The 16,487-nt window shown below is 41.3% G+C and overlaps 1 protein-coding gene across 1 annotated transcript in view; it reads right to left on the reverse strand.

Moving 5' to 3' along the window:
• The window catches only part of LOC131165276 (uricase-2), a 31,509-nt gene that overhangs the window by 4,696 nt on the left and 10,326 nt on the right, over positions 1-16,487 (reverse strand). The window contains exons 4-7 of the mRNA XM_058122914.1: positions 14,612-14,721; positions 6,988-7,079; positions 6,652-6,825; positions 6,436-6,529 (exon numbers count right to left, since the gene is read on the reverse strand). Coding sequence (XP_057978897.1) covers positions 6,436-6,529; positions 6,652-6,825; positions 6,988-7,079; positions 14,612-14,721 — 470 coding nt within the window. The remainder of the gene's footprint in view (positions 1-6,435; positions 6,530-6,651; positions 6,826-6,987; positions 7,080-14,611; positions 14,722-16,487) is intronic.

Genomic DNA, 16,487 nt, shown 5'->3' on the forward strand with positions numbered 1-16,487 from the left:
CATCATGTAAATACTAGTGTAGGATTATTTTCTACTAGTAGTGTCTTTGTAAGCCAAATAAGGCAATATAAGTCCTCGGTCACTTTGATGTTTCCTAGTACCGGGATGATAATTACATAAAAACCTCTTTAGGGGAGGGTGAGTGTTCATCAGTCATTGTAAAACTCACTAGCTATTGTCAACGTGTTTAGCCTACTTGCTTCCCTCGCTAAACACACAATGTCAACGGAGGTGTTGTTAATGAATTGCGTACATTCAATGTTTATGCTTTCTTGCCACTTCTTTCATGATTGCTTATTGTTTCCGCTGCCATTTGATTAAATGCTAATGAAAGTGCTTCGTGAATGAATGTTGGTAAACGATAGGCTGACTAGTTAAGCAAAAGTGCTTTAACTAGCGCCACACGGCCCTTTCACAAAGGTGTAAAAATAGTCGGCCCGTGACACTTGGTATCAGAGTAAAGGTTCAGTTGCTACGGGAATTTAGTTACCTTCATTGTGGGATTTGAAAAGCTTTGGTAAGTGACCATGGCACCAAATAATGCTGAGAGGATCGGCGTGCTAGAAGCACAGGCTGAGGCAACAGCCAACACTATAGCCGCGAAGGTGGCCCAAATGAGGGAACTTGTTGATGAAGTGATGGGATCACAAAAGCATCAAGCAAGTTTGTTAGGTGAGATATCAGAGGACTTTCGCTATACAGTGGAAACTTTGCAGTCTTGGATGGTTGATCTAGATGCAAAGATAAATCTAATGGTTCTTGCTATGGGGAACTCCAACACCACGAGAGTTAACAAGACCAAGGTACCAGAGCCCAGGACGTATGACGGTGCCCGTGATGCCAAGGAGTTAGAGAACTTCTTGTTTGATGTGGAGCAGTATTTTCACGCTGTGAGGATGGCCTCAAAACAGGTGAAAGAGGATACTGCAACCATGTACTTGGTTGGTGACGTCAAACTGTGGTGGCGTACCAAGTACAAAGAAATTGAAAATGAAAGTTGTGTAATCGATAGTTGGGCAGACTTGAAGAGAAAGCTCAAGGCCCAATTCTTTCCTAAGAATGTTTAGTATAATGCAAGAAAAAAGCTATGAGACCTCAAGCAGGGTGGGTCAATCAGGGAATATGTGAAACAATTTTCTGTTTTGATATTGGATATTTGGGATATGTCGGAGAAGGACAAGTTATTCCATTTTCTAGAGGGAATGAAACTGTGGGCAAGAACTGAACTTCATAAGCAAAGAGTTCAAGACTTGATGTGACAACCCGAATAAAAATGGAAATTGAATAATTAAAAGGAGAAAAATAGAAACAGAAACAGAAGGAGGCCGTAGACTTCGCCGACGAATGCAGGGGTTCGTCGGCGAGGGCAATAAAAAATTCATCGACGAATACAAGGATTCGTTGACAAGAAAATACTGAGAGAGGGTTTTTCCTGCTCTGAATTTCGTCGACGAATACAGAGTCTCGTCGACAAATTTAATGAAGGACTCGTCGATGAGGTGACGTGTCTCGTCGACGAATCTGACCCTATATATATCAAAAATCCGATTTTTATCTTCATTCTTAAGCCACCTTCGCCCTCTCTCTCTCCCCTTCTGCTCTCTCTCTCTCTCTCTCATCATTTTTGGGCCGGATATATGTCGGATCGACAATCCGAAGTCACCACGACGCTCCTGATGAAGTTCTCTATGAGTTTGCCGGAGCGGATTGTTGGGAAAATGCAGTTGGAAATCGTCCCTAAGTTGAGGTAAGGCTTTTTAAGCCAAATTAGACTCTATGGTAATTATAGGAAATGATGTATGCATGAAAATACTGATGTTTAATACTGGGAGTTTTGAGTTTCAGGATATTGATCAGGAAATCATACGGGGGTTAGCCTAGGATATTTTGGGGGCTTTCTCTGTAGCCAGATAAGGGAATAAATTAAAGCAATTATTTTCCATGTAAATTATTATTGATTATGAGTAAATTTATTTTCATAAAAGCATATGTTATATTTGTTTATTACGAATGGAATGTACGATTTGGGAAAATACTGCTATGATGTTAAGGTGTATATGTATGTATGAGATGCCAGAAAATCACGATTTTAGAGTATGAAGTATGACTTTTATCAGCACATGTGTGGCATGAATATTATTTTACGTGAAATGTATTATGATATGAAGAATTTTACGAACAAAGCATGATTTCAGGTATTATGAAAAGATGAGTTATGTTGTGATGAATTTAACGAATATATGATAAATGATTTATTTTCAGAATAGATATATACCTAAAACGATTTTGGCGCGAGGCAATGTATTTATGTTATCGGCACGAGGCCGTACTTATGAAATTATGAAAGATTCTATATTACCATGTACTATATGTTATCAGAATCCGGATGTTAGTTTAGTTCAGTTCAGGAGCTCGGTACCGTAGCTATATGTGTAGATCAGATATCTACATCAGATTAGTGCTAACCATCCCACGAGGGGATGGGAGATGGATAGTCGATGTTACTTTCAGTAGAGTGTGGACGTCCACCTGGCAGTCCGGACCAAGATGTGGCAGGCCCATCATACTTACAAACATATTTGATTCGGCAGTGGTCGGCCAGCCATTGTCGGATTCAGCCTTCGGGCTGCACAACCCATCATGGGGGGTAATACATGACACCAACTAGCTATTCATCCTGGGTATATTTTAAGTATTACAGTTATAACAGATGTTTATGTATGCTATGTTTTATTAATAAATATGAAAGTTTATGAGAACATAATACATTATGATGAATGTTTTCTGATACACAGAATGTACTATATATGTATAATTGCATTAAATGTTCATGTTGCCACACAGCTGTATTTAGTTTAGTTTCCCTTACTAAGAAGTGTCTCACCCCCGAACATTAAATGATTTTCAGAAAATCCAGAGAGATCGGCGGGCCAAGGCCGCCGCTGAGTGATTGGAGCTTCCCAACTAGAAGGGTAAGCGTTGAACTAGGATCGAGAGTTTTTGTTATTCGATCCTAGTGTTATTTTGACTTTTTGGAGGTTGTATATAGTAACAGTATTTTGATGATATAGTAAACTCTGGAATTATGTCTTGTGGTTGGATGTTTGAGAATTTATTTTTACTGCTGCTTAGGTTTCCGCTGTGGATGACAGGTGACCCCATTACCCACGGGTTCGGGTTGACCATTTATTCATTATATTACATCTTATGTTAAAGAAAAATTAGGGTTGCTACACTTGTCTACTGCACAAGCTGATGCAAAATGCTTAACTGACTACACTGGTGATAATGCTGCTTCGTCTAAAGGGTTTGGCAGAGAGGGAAACAGTGGAAAGTCTTTCAAGAAAGGCAAACCCAAGAGTGGGGGAGCCGACTATAAAGCATCGACTTCTAAAGAAGGTTCGTCGTTTTGAGGGATCAACACACCCAATGTAAAGGGGAAGAGTAAAATATCATGCTATTTGTGTGGAGGACTTCACAGAGTGAGTGAGTATCAACACAAGAGATTACTCAATGCCTTACAAGCTTCCACTTTGAAACAAGTGGTGGGAAGCGAGGAGGAAGAGGATGATGCCCCGAGGGTAGGTGCAATGCGGCACGTGAACGCATTGGAAAAGCGGGCGAAAGCACCGAAAGCTACACGAGCAAAAGGGTTAATGTTTGTGGACTTAAGGATCAATGGGAAGAGTACCCGTGCTATGGTGGATACGAGGGCTACTCATAATTTTGTTTCACAACTGGAAGCATGTAGGCTCAACTTTTCCTTAGAGAATGATACAGGACGCATGAAAGCAGTTAATTCTGTAACCCAACCTACTCTGGGAGTAGCCAAGCAAGTGATTGTAAAGTTTGGACAGTGGGAAGGTCATGCGAATTTCACTGCGGTGCCATTGGATGACTTTCCAGTCATTCTAGGAATGGAGTTCCTAAGAGGGACGAGGGCAGTGCTGATGCCTTCAGTTGGTTCCCTATGTTTGAGAGGAGATCACTCGTGCATGGTGCAAGTCGTTGCAACGAAAGGAGACGACAGGAAGTCCATTTCAGCCATACAACTCAATGAGGCATTGAGAAAGGGTGAGCAGACACATCTAGCCACGGTGGTGGTGGATGAACAAGTAGGCCAAGAGCTAGTGCCTATGACCATCCAAGCGGTGTTGGATGAGTACAAGGAGGTGTTGCCGAATAAGCTGCCTCACAATTTGCCTTCACGACGGACTGTGGAGCATGGAATCGAGTTATTGCTAGGAGTGAAACCACCTGCTAAAGGTCCATGTCGGATGGCGCCTCCAGAGATAGTAAAGTTGGGGAAATAGCTTAATGAATTGGAAGCGAGATGTGTCCGCCCTTCCAAAACCCCGTTAGGAGCATCGGTGTTGTTTCAAAGGAAACATGAAGAGCATCTACGGAAGGTGTTCGACGGGCTAAGGGGAAACACTCTGGATGTGAAGAAAGAGAAGTGCTCTTTCGCTCAGCAAAGTAACAAATTCCTTGGTCATGTGGTTGAACAAGGTCGTATCTGGAGGGGTACGAAGAAGGTAAGGATGATTCAAGAACGGAAGATCCCCACGACAGCGAAGGAGTTGCATTCCTTTCTTGGCCTTACTAACTATTTCAGGAAGTTCGTTGAGGGGTATTCGCGGAGAATGACTCCAATGACAACACAACTGGGGAAGAGGTATTGTTGGCCACACATACAGGATGATGTGGTTAATTATACCCAGATTTGTCTCATTTGCCAACAAGACAAGGGGGAGTAGAGGAAGTATGGTACGTTCATTGTGACTATTGTGAGATATTGGGGTGTTCCCCAAGTTATTGTTTTTGATCGAGACTTAATAACAACTCCTTGACAGAATTTTTCAAGATATTCAGATCACATCTTGACATCTCTTCGAGTTATCACCGACAGACAGACAGACAGATAAAGAGATTCAGAGAGATATTGGAAGAATACTTGCACCATTTCATCAACAACAACCAAAATTGGGTGCAACTACTTGATGTGGCTCCGTTCTGTGGCAATGCCCAAAGGAGCTCAACAACCAACAAGAGCCCTTTTGAGCTTGTTACAAGCCAGCAGTCACTAATACTCACACAGTAGGCGAGCCGTACAGAGGAAAGAGTCCTAGGGCGTACATCTTCACCAAAAAAATAGAGACAAAATGCAGAGTTTTCCCGAGCCTATCTGGAAAAAGCTTCTACTAAAATGAAGAAGTGGGCAAATCAAGGGAGAAGACCGCAGCTTCATGTCAGTTGCCTCAAGCCGTTCAACACCAACATCGATGATCTGAGCAGAAGTCAGTCCAACAGAGTAGAGTTGAAGACAGTGCAACCTGACAGACGTGAAGTTGAAGAGATCCTTACAGACAGAAAGTTCATATCCTCAAGGAAGAAGCGACAAAAGTTCCTAGTGAAGTAGAAATGCCTGGATGACAAAGAAATTAGCTGAATTTCAGCGGAAGATATGCAATCATTCGTGGACAAAGTTGAAGTGTACCTAGTGCCAAAGCCTACGAAGAAGTCGACCGCATAAGTGGGGGAGTGTCACGAGCTAAGCTTGTTCAGGACATTATGTTTTCCTGTGACCACTTGTCTCGTATGCTGGGGATGGGTTTCCATCATGTAAATACTAGTGTAGGATTATTTTCTACTAGTAGTGTCTTTGCAAGCCAAATAAGGCAGTATGACTCCTCGGTCACTTTGATGTTTCCTAGTGTCGGGATGATAATTACATAAAAACCTCTTTAGGGGAGGGTGAGTGTTCATCAGTCATTGTAAAACTCACTAGCTATTGTCAACGTGTTTAGCCTACTCGCCTCCCTCGCTAAACACACAATGTCAACAGAGGTGTTGTTAATGAATTGCGTACATTCAATGTTTACTGCTTGCTTGCCACTGCTTTCATGATTGCTTACTATTTCCACTGCCATTTGATTGAATGCTAATGAAAGTATTTCGTGGATGAATGTTGATAAACGATAAGTTGGCTAGTTAAACAAGAGTGCTTTAGATAACACCGCACAGCCCTTTGACAAAGGTGTGAAAATAGTCGGCCCATGACACAAGACGACCTAGCCCACCCTCGCCCACTTTTTGCTACACTTGTGGTACAATTGCAATACATCACTCGTAGGGGGCGCCCCAGCAAATATTCGGTATTGGAAAATTTATTAATTTAATTAAACAATCATGGCTAGGATTGAACTGGCAGACTCATAAAAGCAACAACCATATGGCCAAAAAAAAAAAAAACCAACCCTATTTCATGTAAATTTTTACTGTTTGGCTCTTTGTAAGTTGATCTCTGTACAAATTTTTTGTCAATTTTAACATATTTCCACTGATAATTCATCACACTCTTTTTCTTTCTTTCTTCTGCTTCTGTCATTTTATCCTTTTCCTCGTGTGTTAATAAGAAAAAATAAGAAATCTTACCTTTACAATAGTAGGATTATCCTTGCTTGAGAGATTAACAGGTAGGAAATGGAGATTTGGCATTTTTAGTTGGATCGATGATACATGTGGGCACCTGAAAACATCAACAATCAAGATTCAATATAAAACATGCAGATGGACTCTGCAATATGATTCCGTACCTGTATGTGTGTCAGTGTGTGCACATGCATGTGTGCCTGAGTTGGAGAGACATACCTGCTAAGAACAGCCTTTGCCATCTGATACAAAGTGCTTTGAACGGATGGACTGTAGACTCCCTCTTTCGGAGCACCAAAGAACGTGTCAACCAAAACCTTCTTCATGTTTGAGTATTGCTCGGAGAAGTAAAGTGGGTTTTGAGGGATGTTTGAAAGAGATTCAAAAGCGTATCTGCATTCTCAGAAAGTTCTTTATCTCATATACTCCTCTACAACCAATATACTGTAGAAAAATTAAATGCTGGGAGCAAATTACTCCAAAACCAAGACAAAGAAATTATTATACTGTCAGTTTTCACTATCTTTCCACCAACATGATGAAAAATATGTACACCTCCATGATGCAGTGACCTCTGTTGCCAGCATCCTCTCTTGTGTTTCAGGTAAAATTGTGTAATTATCCCTGATGAATCCTTCAAAACCTGACTGTTCAAAAAGCAAAACTCCAAGGTGAGCATTAATCTGGGATGAACAAGTGCATCATGAGTACATTTTAGTTTTGCAAGCATCATTTGAGATTATAGTAGATGCTAACTAAAATTAAAAATTTTTTAAGCAATAACAGAAGTGTATTAAGGAAAAGAGAACATATGGTAAACAAAATATATTAGCACAAAAAAAAAAAATTTAAAAAAAAAGAAACAGAAAGAATATGCCAATCTATCACTCAGTATGATCATTTAGGCTTCTCTTAACAATTGAATATTTCCCTGGAAACATTAGAGAACCTAACAAGAGAGCAAGCAACCTCCACAGCCTCTTATGCTTGTGTCCATGCAGTAGGAGAGAACATATAACGTCCCCATACTGACACTACCCAGAACATGCTGGGACAGTCTTATCTAATGAATCGGCACCACCTAGGTGGCCATCTTTAGTATATTTCTCTTCACTTATACAATGTATATTCGTTGAAATTTTTTAGTAAAAAAACATATTTATTATGCATTTATTGAAATGACATAACGGCAGCAAATGAGATGGTAATCCATTTCTCTATGGAAGATGAAGTAGCAAGAGTGGCAGGGGAGAAATACTCAGCTAGACCCAAAAACATTTTCATTCATCATGATCACAAGCCACGCTTCCAACCCTCTATTTTAAATTTGCTTTGTAGAAATTGGGTACGAAAAGTAAACCAGATTTGGTGCCTTCCCAAATATTGGAAGTCTATCACCTCAGAAACAGTTTACTGCCCTTGATTTCATCGCAAATAATGGTGGTAACCGTTCCCTTCGGGCAGGAAAAAATATTCAACAGATTCATAAGGAGGTTGGGAGACTCTCTGCAGTCGCCAACCGATTTTCATCTTTGAAGTAGAAGGAAGCTTCCCCTGATGATTCAGAAGATAAAGAAAGAGTCACTGAGATTGTAAACCCAGTTTGCATTTCTCAAATCGTCTCAAATGCTAAGGAAATTTCAGATCTGAAATTGCAGAAGGAAAATTCAGATATGAATTTGCAGAAGGCTACGGGAGTGGGTAATACTGCTTCCTGTAGCAAACCGAAGATGGAGGAGGTAGATTCCGAGTCTCGCAGTGAAGAAGCTACTTCTGAATATGAAACTGAAAATGAATCTGATGGAGATTGTGAACAGATCCCACGGGATTCGTCCTCTGATGATCTGGATGGAAATGATGAAGAACAAATGGAATGTACGTCCACTGATTGTGAGTCTGAAGATTTGAAGGGGATCAACCCGATGGGAAGGAAAATTCCTTAGGTGTCGTTCCTGTTTCAGTTGGGTCTGGTGTGTGTGCTTCAGGTGTGCATGCACCAGGTGTTCGAAAAAATGTCACTAAGGAACTGGGATTCAAAGTTCACTTGAGTAAAAAGGTTTGGGCTCCAGTCGTTCGTCCAAATGCTGCAAAGGGTGTAGCAAGTTCAGAAATTTAGAAGCAAGCTTCTGCTACGCAGGGTACAGAAGTCTCTTCCGATGGCTCAGATTGTGATGACAAAGCTCAGGCTTGCCAAAATCTTGAAAAACAGAATGCTATGGGCTTGAAAGAAAACCGCAATGATGCTTATCAAGATGGTGTGGTGGGTAAAGGCATTGCCAGTAAGGCGTTGGTTAGTAACAGTGGTGAGGCTGCTGCTGTTAGCACTATCAACATTAACAGAGTTACCAGTGCACCAAATGCTCGACAGAATGACACAAAGGGTGTTAAAGTGGGCACAAATGGTGCTAATACGTTTGTCAGAATGCCACAAAAAGGAGGGGAGAAAGAGTTCTTCATGAAAGGGGACAAGATGGTGTCGTGGGCTGAATTGTTTGCTATGAACAGACACCAAGAAAATTGTGGTGCTCCCCCTGTCTTTGATTTGGGTGGTGAAGAGGCACTTATTGAAGATAAGGACTTGGCTGATCCTGAAGCGAAGTGGAAGTTTTGTTTAGCAGGTTACTTTGCAGGCAAATTTCCAGGTAAAGCTGCTCTCAATGTGATTGTTGAATCTTGGTATGTTAAGGCTGAGATTTTTCATCATAAGAGTGGTTGGATTATTTTCAAGTTTTGCAAAGAGGAGGACATGTTTCATGTGTTGCAAGGTGGTCCTTATCTTGCATTTGGACGACCTTTGTTTCTTAAAAGGTTGCCTACCATGTTTCAGTTTAATAATGAGCAATTGAGCATTATGCCTGTTTGGATTCAGTTGAAAAATCTTCCCCTTGAATTATGGACATTGAATGCTCTTAAGAAGATTTGTTCTATTTTGGGACGACCAGTTCATGTAGATAAACTGACAACCAACAGGGAAAGTATTTCCTTTGCCAAGGCGCTGGTAGAGATTGATGTTGCTAAAGAACTAAAGAGTAGTGTGAGAATCCGTCTGCCTAATGGTCAGTTTTTCAGTCAGGAGGTGTCTTATGAGAATGTGCCTAAATTCTATAAGTTCTGTAGCATGCTTGATGTCACGAGCTAAGCTTCCATCATGTAAATACTAGTGTAGGGTTATTTTCTACTAGTAGTGTCTTTGTATGCCAAATAAGGTAGTATGACTCCTCGGTGACTTTGATGTTTCCTAGTGTCAAGATGATAATTACATAAAAACCTCTTTAGGGGAGGGTGAGTGTTCATCAGTCATTGTAAAACTCACTAGCAATTGTCAACGTGCTTAGCCTACTTGCCTCCCTCGCTAAGTACACCATGTCAACGGAGGATTTGTTAATGAATTACGTTTGCTTCAATGTTTACTGCTTGCTTGTCACGGCTTTCATAAATTGATTACTATTTCCTCTGCTATTTGAATGAATGCTAATGAAAGTGCTTCGTGGATGAATGTTGGTAAATGATAGGCTAGCTAGTTAAACAAGAGTGCTTTAGTTAGCGCCGCACGGCCCTTCACAACGGTGTGAAAATAATCGGACCGTGACACTTGGTATCAGAGCTAAGTCGGTGACACTTGGCTTCGAAGCCCAAGGTTGAGTTGCTACGTGAATTCAATTGCCTTCGTTATTGGATTTGGAAAGCTTTGGTAAGTGACCATGGCACCAAACACTGCTGAGAGGATCAGCGTGTTGGAAGCACAGGTTGAGACAACAACAACCAACACTATGACCGCGGAGGTGGCCCAGATGAGAGAACTTGTTGATGAAGTGATGAGATCACAAAAACATCAAGCAGGTTTGATAGGCAACATGTCAGAGAACTTTTGTCATGCAGTTGAAACTTTGCAGTCGCGGATGTCTGATCTAGATGCAAAGGTGAATCTGATGGTTCTTGCTATCGAGAACTCCAACACTCCAGGAGTTAGCAAGACCAAGGTACCAGAACCCAGGACGTATGGGGGTGCCCGAGATGCCAAGGAGTTAGAGAACTTCTTGTTTGATGTAGAATAGTACTTTCGCGCTATGAGGATGGCCTCAGAACAGGCAAAGGTGGATACTGCGACCATGTACTTGGTTGGTGACGCTAAACTGTGGTGGCATACCAAGTACCAAGAGATTGAAACTAGATGCAGTGTAATCGATAGTTGGGCAGACTTGAAGAAAGAGCTCAAGGCCCAATTCTTCCTGAAAATGTTAAGTATAATGCAAGGAGAAAACTGAGAGATCTCAAGCATACGGGGTCAATCAAGGAATATGTGAAACAATTTTCTGCTTTAATGTTGGATATTCGAGATATGTCGGAGAAGGATAAGTTGTTCTATTTTCCAGAGGGGATGAAACCGCGGGCAAGAACTGAACTTCATAGGCAAAGAGTTCAAGACTTGTCAACTGCACAAGTGGCTACAGAACGCTTGACTGACTATGCTGGTGATGATACTGCTTCGTCCAAACGATTTTCCGGAGAGGGAAACAGTGGAAAGTCTTTCAAGAATGGCAAACCCAAGAGTGGGGGAGCCGACTCCAAATCATCAACCTCAAAAGAAGTTTCGTCGTCTCAAGGGTTCAACACACCCAATGGAAAGGGGAAGAGTAAAATTTCGTGCTACTTGTGTGGTGGATCTCACAAAATGAGTGAGTGTCAACACAAGAGAGTACTCAATGCCTTACAAGCTTCTACTTCGAGAAAAGGGGTGGAAAGTGAGGAGGAAGAGGATGATGCCCCGAGGGTGGGTTTAGTGCGGCTGGTGAGCGCATTGGAAAAGCAAGAAAAAACACCGAAAGTTACACGAGCAAAAGGGTTAATGTTTGCGAACTTGAGGATAAATGGGAAGAGTACTCGCGCTATGGTGGATATGGGGGCTACTCATAATTTTGTTTCGCAGTTGGAAGCATGGAGACTCAACTTATCCTTAGAGAAGGATACAGGACGCATGAAAGCAGTTAACTCTGTAGCCCAGCCTATTCTGGGAGTAGCCCAGCAAGTTACTGTAAAGCTTGGACAGTGGGAAGGTCATGCGAATTTCACAGCGGTGTCATTGGATGACTTTCCAGTCATTCTAGGAATGGAGTTCCTAAGGGGGACGAGGGCAGTGCTGATGCCTTCAGCTGGTTCCTTATGTTTGATGGGAGATCACTCGTGCATGGTGCAAGTCTTTGCAACGAAAGGAGACGACGGGAAGTCCTTTTCAGCCATACAACTCAATGAGGGATTGGGTCAAGATGAGCAGACACGTCTAGCCACAGTGGTGGTAGACAAAGAAGTAGGCCAAGAGATGGAGCCTACAACCATCCAAGTAGTGTTGGATGAGGATAAGGAGGTGTTGCTGGATAAGCTGCCTCACAATTTGCCTTCACGACGGACTATGGAGCATAAGATCCAGTTGTTATCAGGAGTGAAACCATCTGCTAAAGGGCCATGTCAGATTGCGCCTCTTGAGATAGTAGAGTTGGGGAAACAACTTCATGAATGGGAAGCGGGATGTGTTCGCCCTTCCAAAACACCATTGGGTGCATCGGTGTTGTTTCAAAGGAAACATGAAGAGCATCTACGGAAGGTGTTCGACGGGCTGAGGGGAAACAGTCTGGATGTGAAGAAGGAGAATTTCTCTTTCGCTCGGTGGAGCAACAAATTCCTTGGTCAAGTGGTTGAACAAGGTCGTATCCGGAGGGGTATGGAGAAGGTAAGGATGATTCAAGAATGAAAGATCCCCATGACAGTGAAGGAGTTGCGTTCCTTTCTTGGCCTTACTAAATACTGCAAGAAGTTTGTTGAGGGGCATTCGCGGAGAATGACTCCAATGACAGACTATTGGGGAGGTATTATAGGCCGCACACGTGGGATGATGTGGTTGATTATACCAAAACTTGTCTCACTTGCCAACAAGACAAGGGGGAGCGGAAGAAGTATGATACTTTCAGGACCACACCAAAGTACTGTTTGGCAGAGGAGACGACACAATTGTTCCTTGTGACTATTGTGAAACATAGGGGTGTTCCTCAAGTTATTATTTGTGACCAAGATTTAATGTTCACTGACAACTTCTTGACAGAGTTTTTCAGGATCTTCAGGTCACATCTTGACATCTCTTCGAGTTATCACCGACAGATAGACAGACAGATGAAGAGATTCAGAGAGCTACTAGATGAATACTTGTGCCATTGTGTCAACAACAACCACAAGAATGGCGTGCAACTACTTGATGTGGCTCCGTTCTGTGGCAACGCCCAAAGGCGTTCAACAACCAACAAGAGCCCTTTTAAGCTTGTTACAGGCCAGCTGCCATTGTTACCTCACACAGTGAGTAAGCTGTACAGACGAAAGAGTCCCAAGGCGTACATCTTCACCAGTGAAGGGAGACAGAATGTAGAGTTTGCCTAAGCCTATCTAAAGAAAGCTTCTGAGCAAATGAAGAAGTGAGCAGATAAGGGGAGAAGACCGCAGTTTTATGTCAGCTGCCTCAAGCCATTCAACGCTAACACCAATGACCTAAGCAAAAGTCAGTCTAATAGAGTAGAGTTGAAGACAGTGCAACCTGACAGACATGATGTTGAAGAGATCCTTGCAGACAGAAAGTTCATATCCTTAAGGAAGAAGCAGCGGAAGTTCCTAGTGAAGTGGAAATTCCTTGATGACAAAGAAATCAGCTGGATTTCTGTGGAAGATAATCAACGGTTGTACCTACCGCCAAAGTCTACGAGGACGTCGACCGCATAAGTGGGGGAGAATGTCACGAGTTAAGCTTGTTCAGGGCATTATGCTTGCCTGTGACCGCTTATCTCGTGTGCTTGGGATGGGTTTCTATCATGTAAATACTAGTGTAGGGTTATTTTCTACTAGTAGTGTCTTTGTATGCCAAATAAGGCAGTATGACTGCTCGGTCACTTTGATGTTTCCTAGTGTCAGGATGATAATTACATAAAAACCTCTTTAAGGGAGGGTGAGTGTTCATCAGTCATTGTAAAACTCACTAGCAATTGTCAACGTACTTAGCCTACTTGCCTCCCTCGCTAAGTACACCATGTCAACGGAGGATTTGTTAATGAATTACGTTTGCTTCAATGTTTACTACTTGCTTGCCACGGCTTTCATGAATTGATTACTATTTTCGCTGCTATTTGAATGAATGCTAATGAAAGTGCTTCATGGATGAATGTTGGTAAACGATAGGTTGGCTAGTTAAACAAGAGTGCTTTAGCTAGTGCCGCACGGCCCTTCACAACGGTGTGAAAATAGTCGGACCGCGACACTTGGTCATGCAGAAGTGAACTACAAAAATAAGAAAGAACAAGATCAGAATGAAGGTAAAAAGAAGAAAGGTCCTACCATCAATGAGGGGTCATGGAATGTTTGCTTGGACTCTTGTAAAACCAATGACATCCAAGTGAAGATAGTGGAAGATGGTGGTAAGATTAAAAGCTCTTGTGGTGGTTCAAACGCTGCAGGGTCCAAAGAAACAGTAAAGACTAATGCTACCTCTGCCATACAAGGGGAGAGTGAATTTGGAAAGAATTAAGGATAAAGATAAAGTCTCTCTTCCTGATACGGAAAATCATGGAGTAAGAGACCTTAGCAAATTTCCCCTCTCTTTGCATGGTAAGGATGTAGCTGAAAAGAGTAAGGATAAAGGAAAAGCTCCCCTTGTGGCTACGGTTGGTGGCAAAAATCAAGGGGATGATATGGTGCAAGGATGGTGTGTTCATCCTGTGAAAAGTAAGAATAGGAATAAGGGGTCTAGGCCTCCTTGAGGTCTATTGATCTTGTGTTCCCTTTGTTCTCTGGGTATACCCAGATTTGATTGTACTTGTTACTAGGTTTTTCCTAGTTTTGATGCTGCTTGCTTAAGCCTTTGTGCCTTGGGTATACCCAGGTTTTGATTGTACTTGTTCTAGGTTTTTTCCTAGTTTTGATGATGCTTGTTTTGATTGGAGCTTTGGCCTTGTTGCTCGGGGTATGCCCAGAGTTACTCTGTACATATCCCTTTGATCAATATAATTTACCATTTACTGATAAAAAAAAAAAGAGTATAGGATGTGTGTTTGTCACCCCAATGATATAGCAACTCAGTTGAAAAAAGAAATATAAAAAAATGAGAATATATATGATATGGAGTATGCTGAATAAACCATGAGTTTACCTTGGTTGTCTTTAGCAAAGCTAATCCTTCAATACCAGAAGTCACCCATAAAGCACCAGATTTCTTTACCATAACTTCTGTTGTATGCTTCTCAGATCCAAGTTTAAAACCTTAAATAGAAAGAACAATTACAAAGCACAATTTTTTTGGTTCAAAATGTAATTTGAAATAAAACTAATAATTTTATTAAACAATTCAATAATTTAAAAATAACAATAATTTTACGAAGTCAATAAATTGTTTTTAAAAAAAAAAAAAAAGTTTAATTTAAATGGTGAAGCCTAAGCTTCTCAAAAGCAAAGTTCAATTTAGTAGTTCTGGATGACCCTGAATCCATCAACCTTTTAAACTAAGAATTTAACCGCCTCAACCATCTTAGCTGAATTAAAGTACAAATAAATTGTTGTATTTACCAAAGAAAAACTAGTTAAGTTTACAGCAATTATTTTAACCATAATGCTGACCTACGTTATGTGAACCTAATGGTGCAATGACCAAAATCGAAATGTTAAGTGACAAAATGCATCATTCACAAAAGAATCCAACTAGGAGGTTTTAGCCTTTTTTTGTTTTTTTTTTAATAGGAAAAAGAAAAAGAACCACTAAGGGCAGAAAAAAGGGTGCAGCATGAGTATAGAAGCTAGGCTTGCACTACAAAAGAAACAACAAAGTCAATGGCAGCCTGGTAGTAACAAAATGCTGCCTGTTCATAAAAAAATACAGAGGTTTAGTCCAATTATCTTTAATACTATTGATCGAAAGTTCTGTGCACTCAAAAATCTCTTTTGTATTTTTCATTCCACATCAACCCAAAAATAGTCAAGAGGAATCAGCTATATGAGTTTCTTCCTTAAATTGTGACTTTGTATTCCTTTCCAAGCTCACAGCTCCACACTTATAGCCCGTCTACTACCAACTAAATCCCAATCATAGCTGCTGCATAAGCCCAAAGATTTCAGGGCAGTTACAGTTTATGAGAATATGAATCTCTTGGCCTGCTCTTCAAACATAGAACACCTGTAATACCCCTTCTTTCTGAAGGATACTAAAAGTAAAAATCCTCTCCCACAGTGCTTCCCATGTGAAGAAAGTAAGTAGGGGAGGCGCAATGATCTTCCAACTAGTTTCCAGGTAAAATCACTTTTCTCCACTCTGATCTGTCCCAGGGCTTATGGTTCAGAAGAACAATATGGCTTCAAAAATTCCACTTCTTGAGGAACTTTTTGACCTTAAATCATCCTCCCTACCTGGATGACCTGGCTCAAGGATAAGTAATCAAAAAAATTGGCAAGATTCTCTAATTCCCAATCCTCCTAACAAATGTCATTATACACAATCTTTCCAGTTAAAGTTTGATAACTAGAATAACCAAGGTTTCCCTATCCCAGACCAGGTTAAAAAGGTCATGGCAACTGCTTCTTGAGAGGAGCCTCACCACAGCAGCAATTTTTCTTACGCATTCCCACGCTCCCACCAGCTGTGATCCTCTAGGCTCCTTAGCAGTCCACCCATCACGCTCCACTTCATAATTCATATTTACTCATTTGTAGTTTCCTCCACACCCAGTCCACTATAAATCTCCAAAGCCATTTGCCCAAAGAGGCATTATTGAATACAATTAAGCTCTTAATCCAAGTCCCCCTTAGGTCCTTAACAAAGGGGTTGGTTCACCTCTCTCCATTTCACCAACTGAAATTTAAAATCCTTCTCCATACTGACCCATAGGAAATTTCTCTGGATAATTTCCAATCCTCTAACAACAAACGTGGCATAATCCCGAGGTTGATTAGAGAGAGTACACTCAATGAGATTGAGCCTACCTCCCTTAGACAGGTAATTCGTCTTCCATCTTGCCTTTGGCTGGAAAATCCTTTTA

Source organism: Malania oleifera, chromosome 10 (assembly GCF_029873635.1).
Source record: "Malania oleifera isolate guangnan ecotype guangnan chromosome 10, ASM2987363v1, whole genome shotgun sequence".
In the NCBI taxonomy this organism is placed as follows: domain Eukaryota; kingdom Viridiplantae; phylum Streptophyta; class Magnoliopsida; order Santalales; family Ximeniaceae; genus Malania; species Malania oleifera.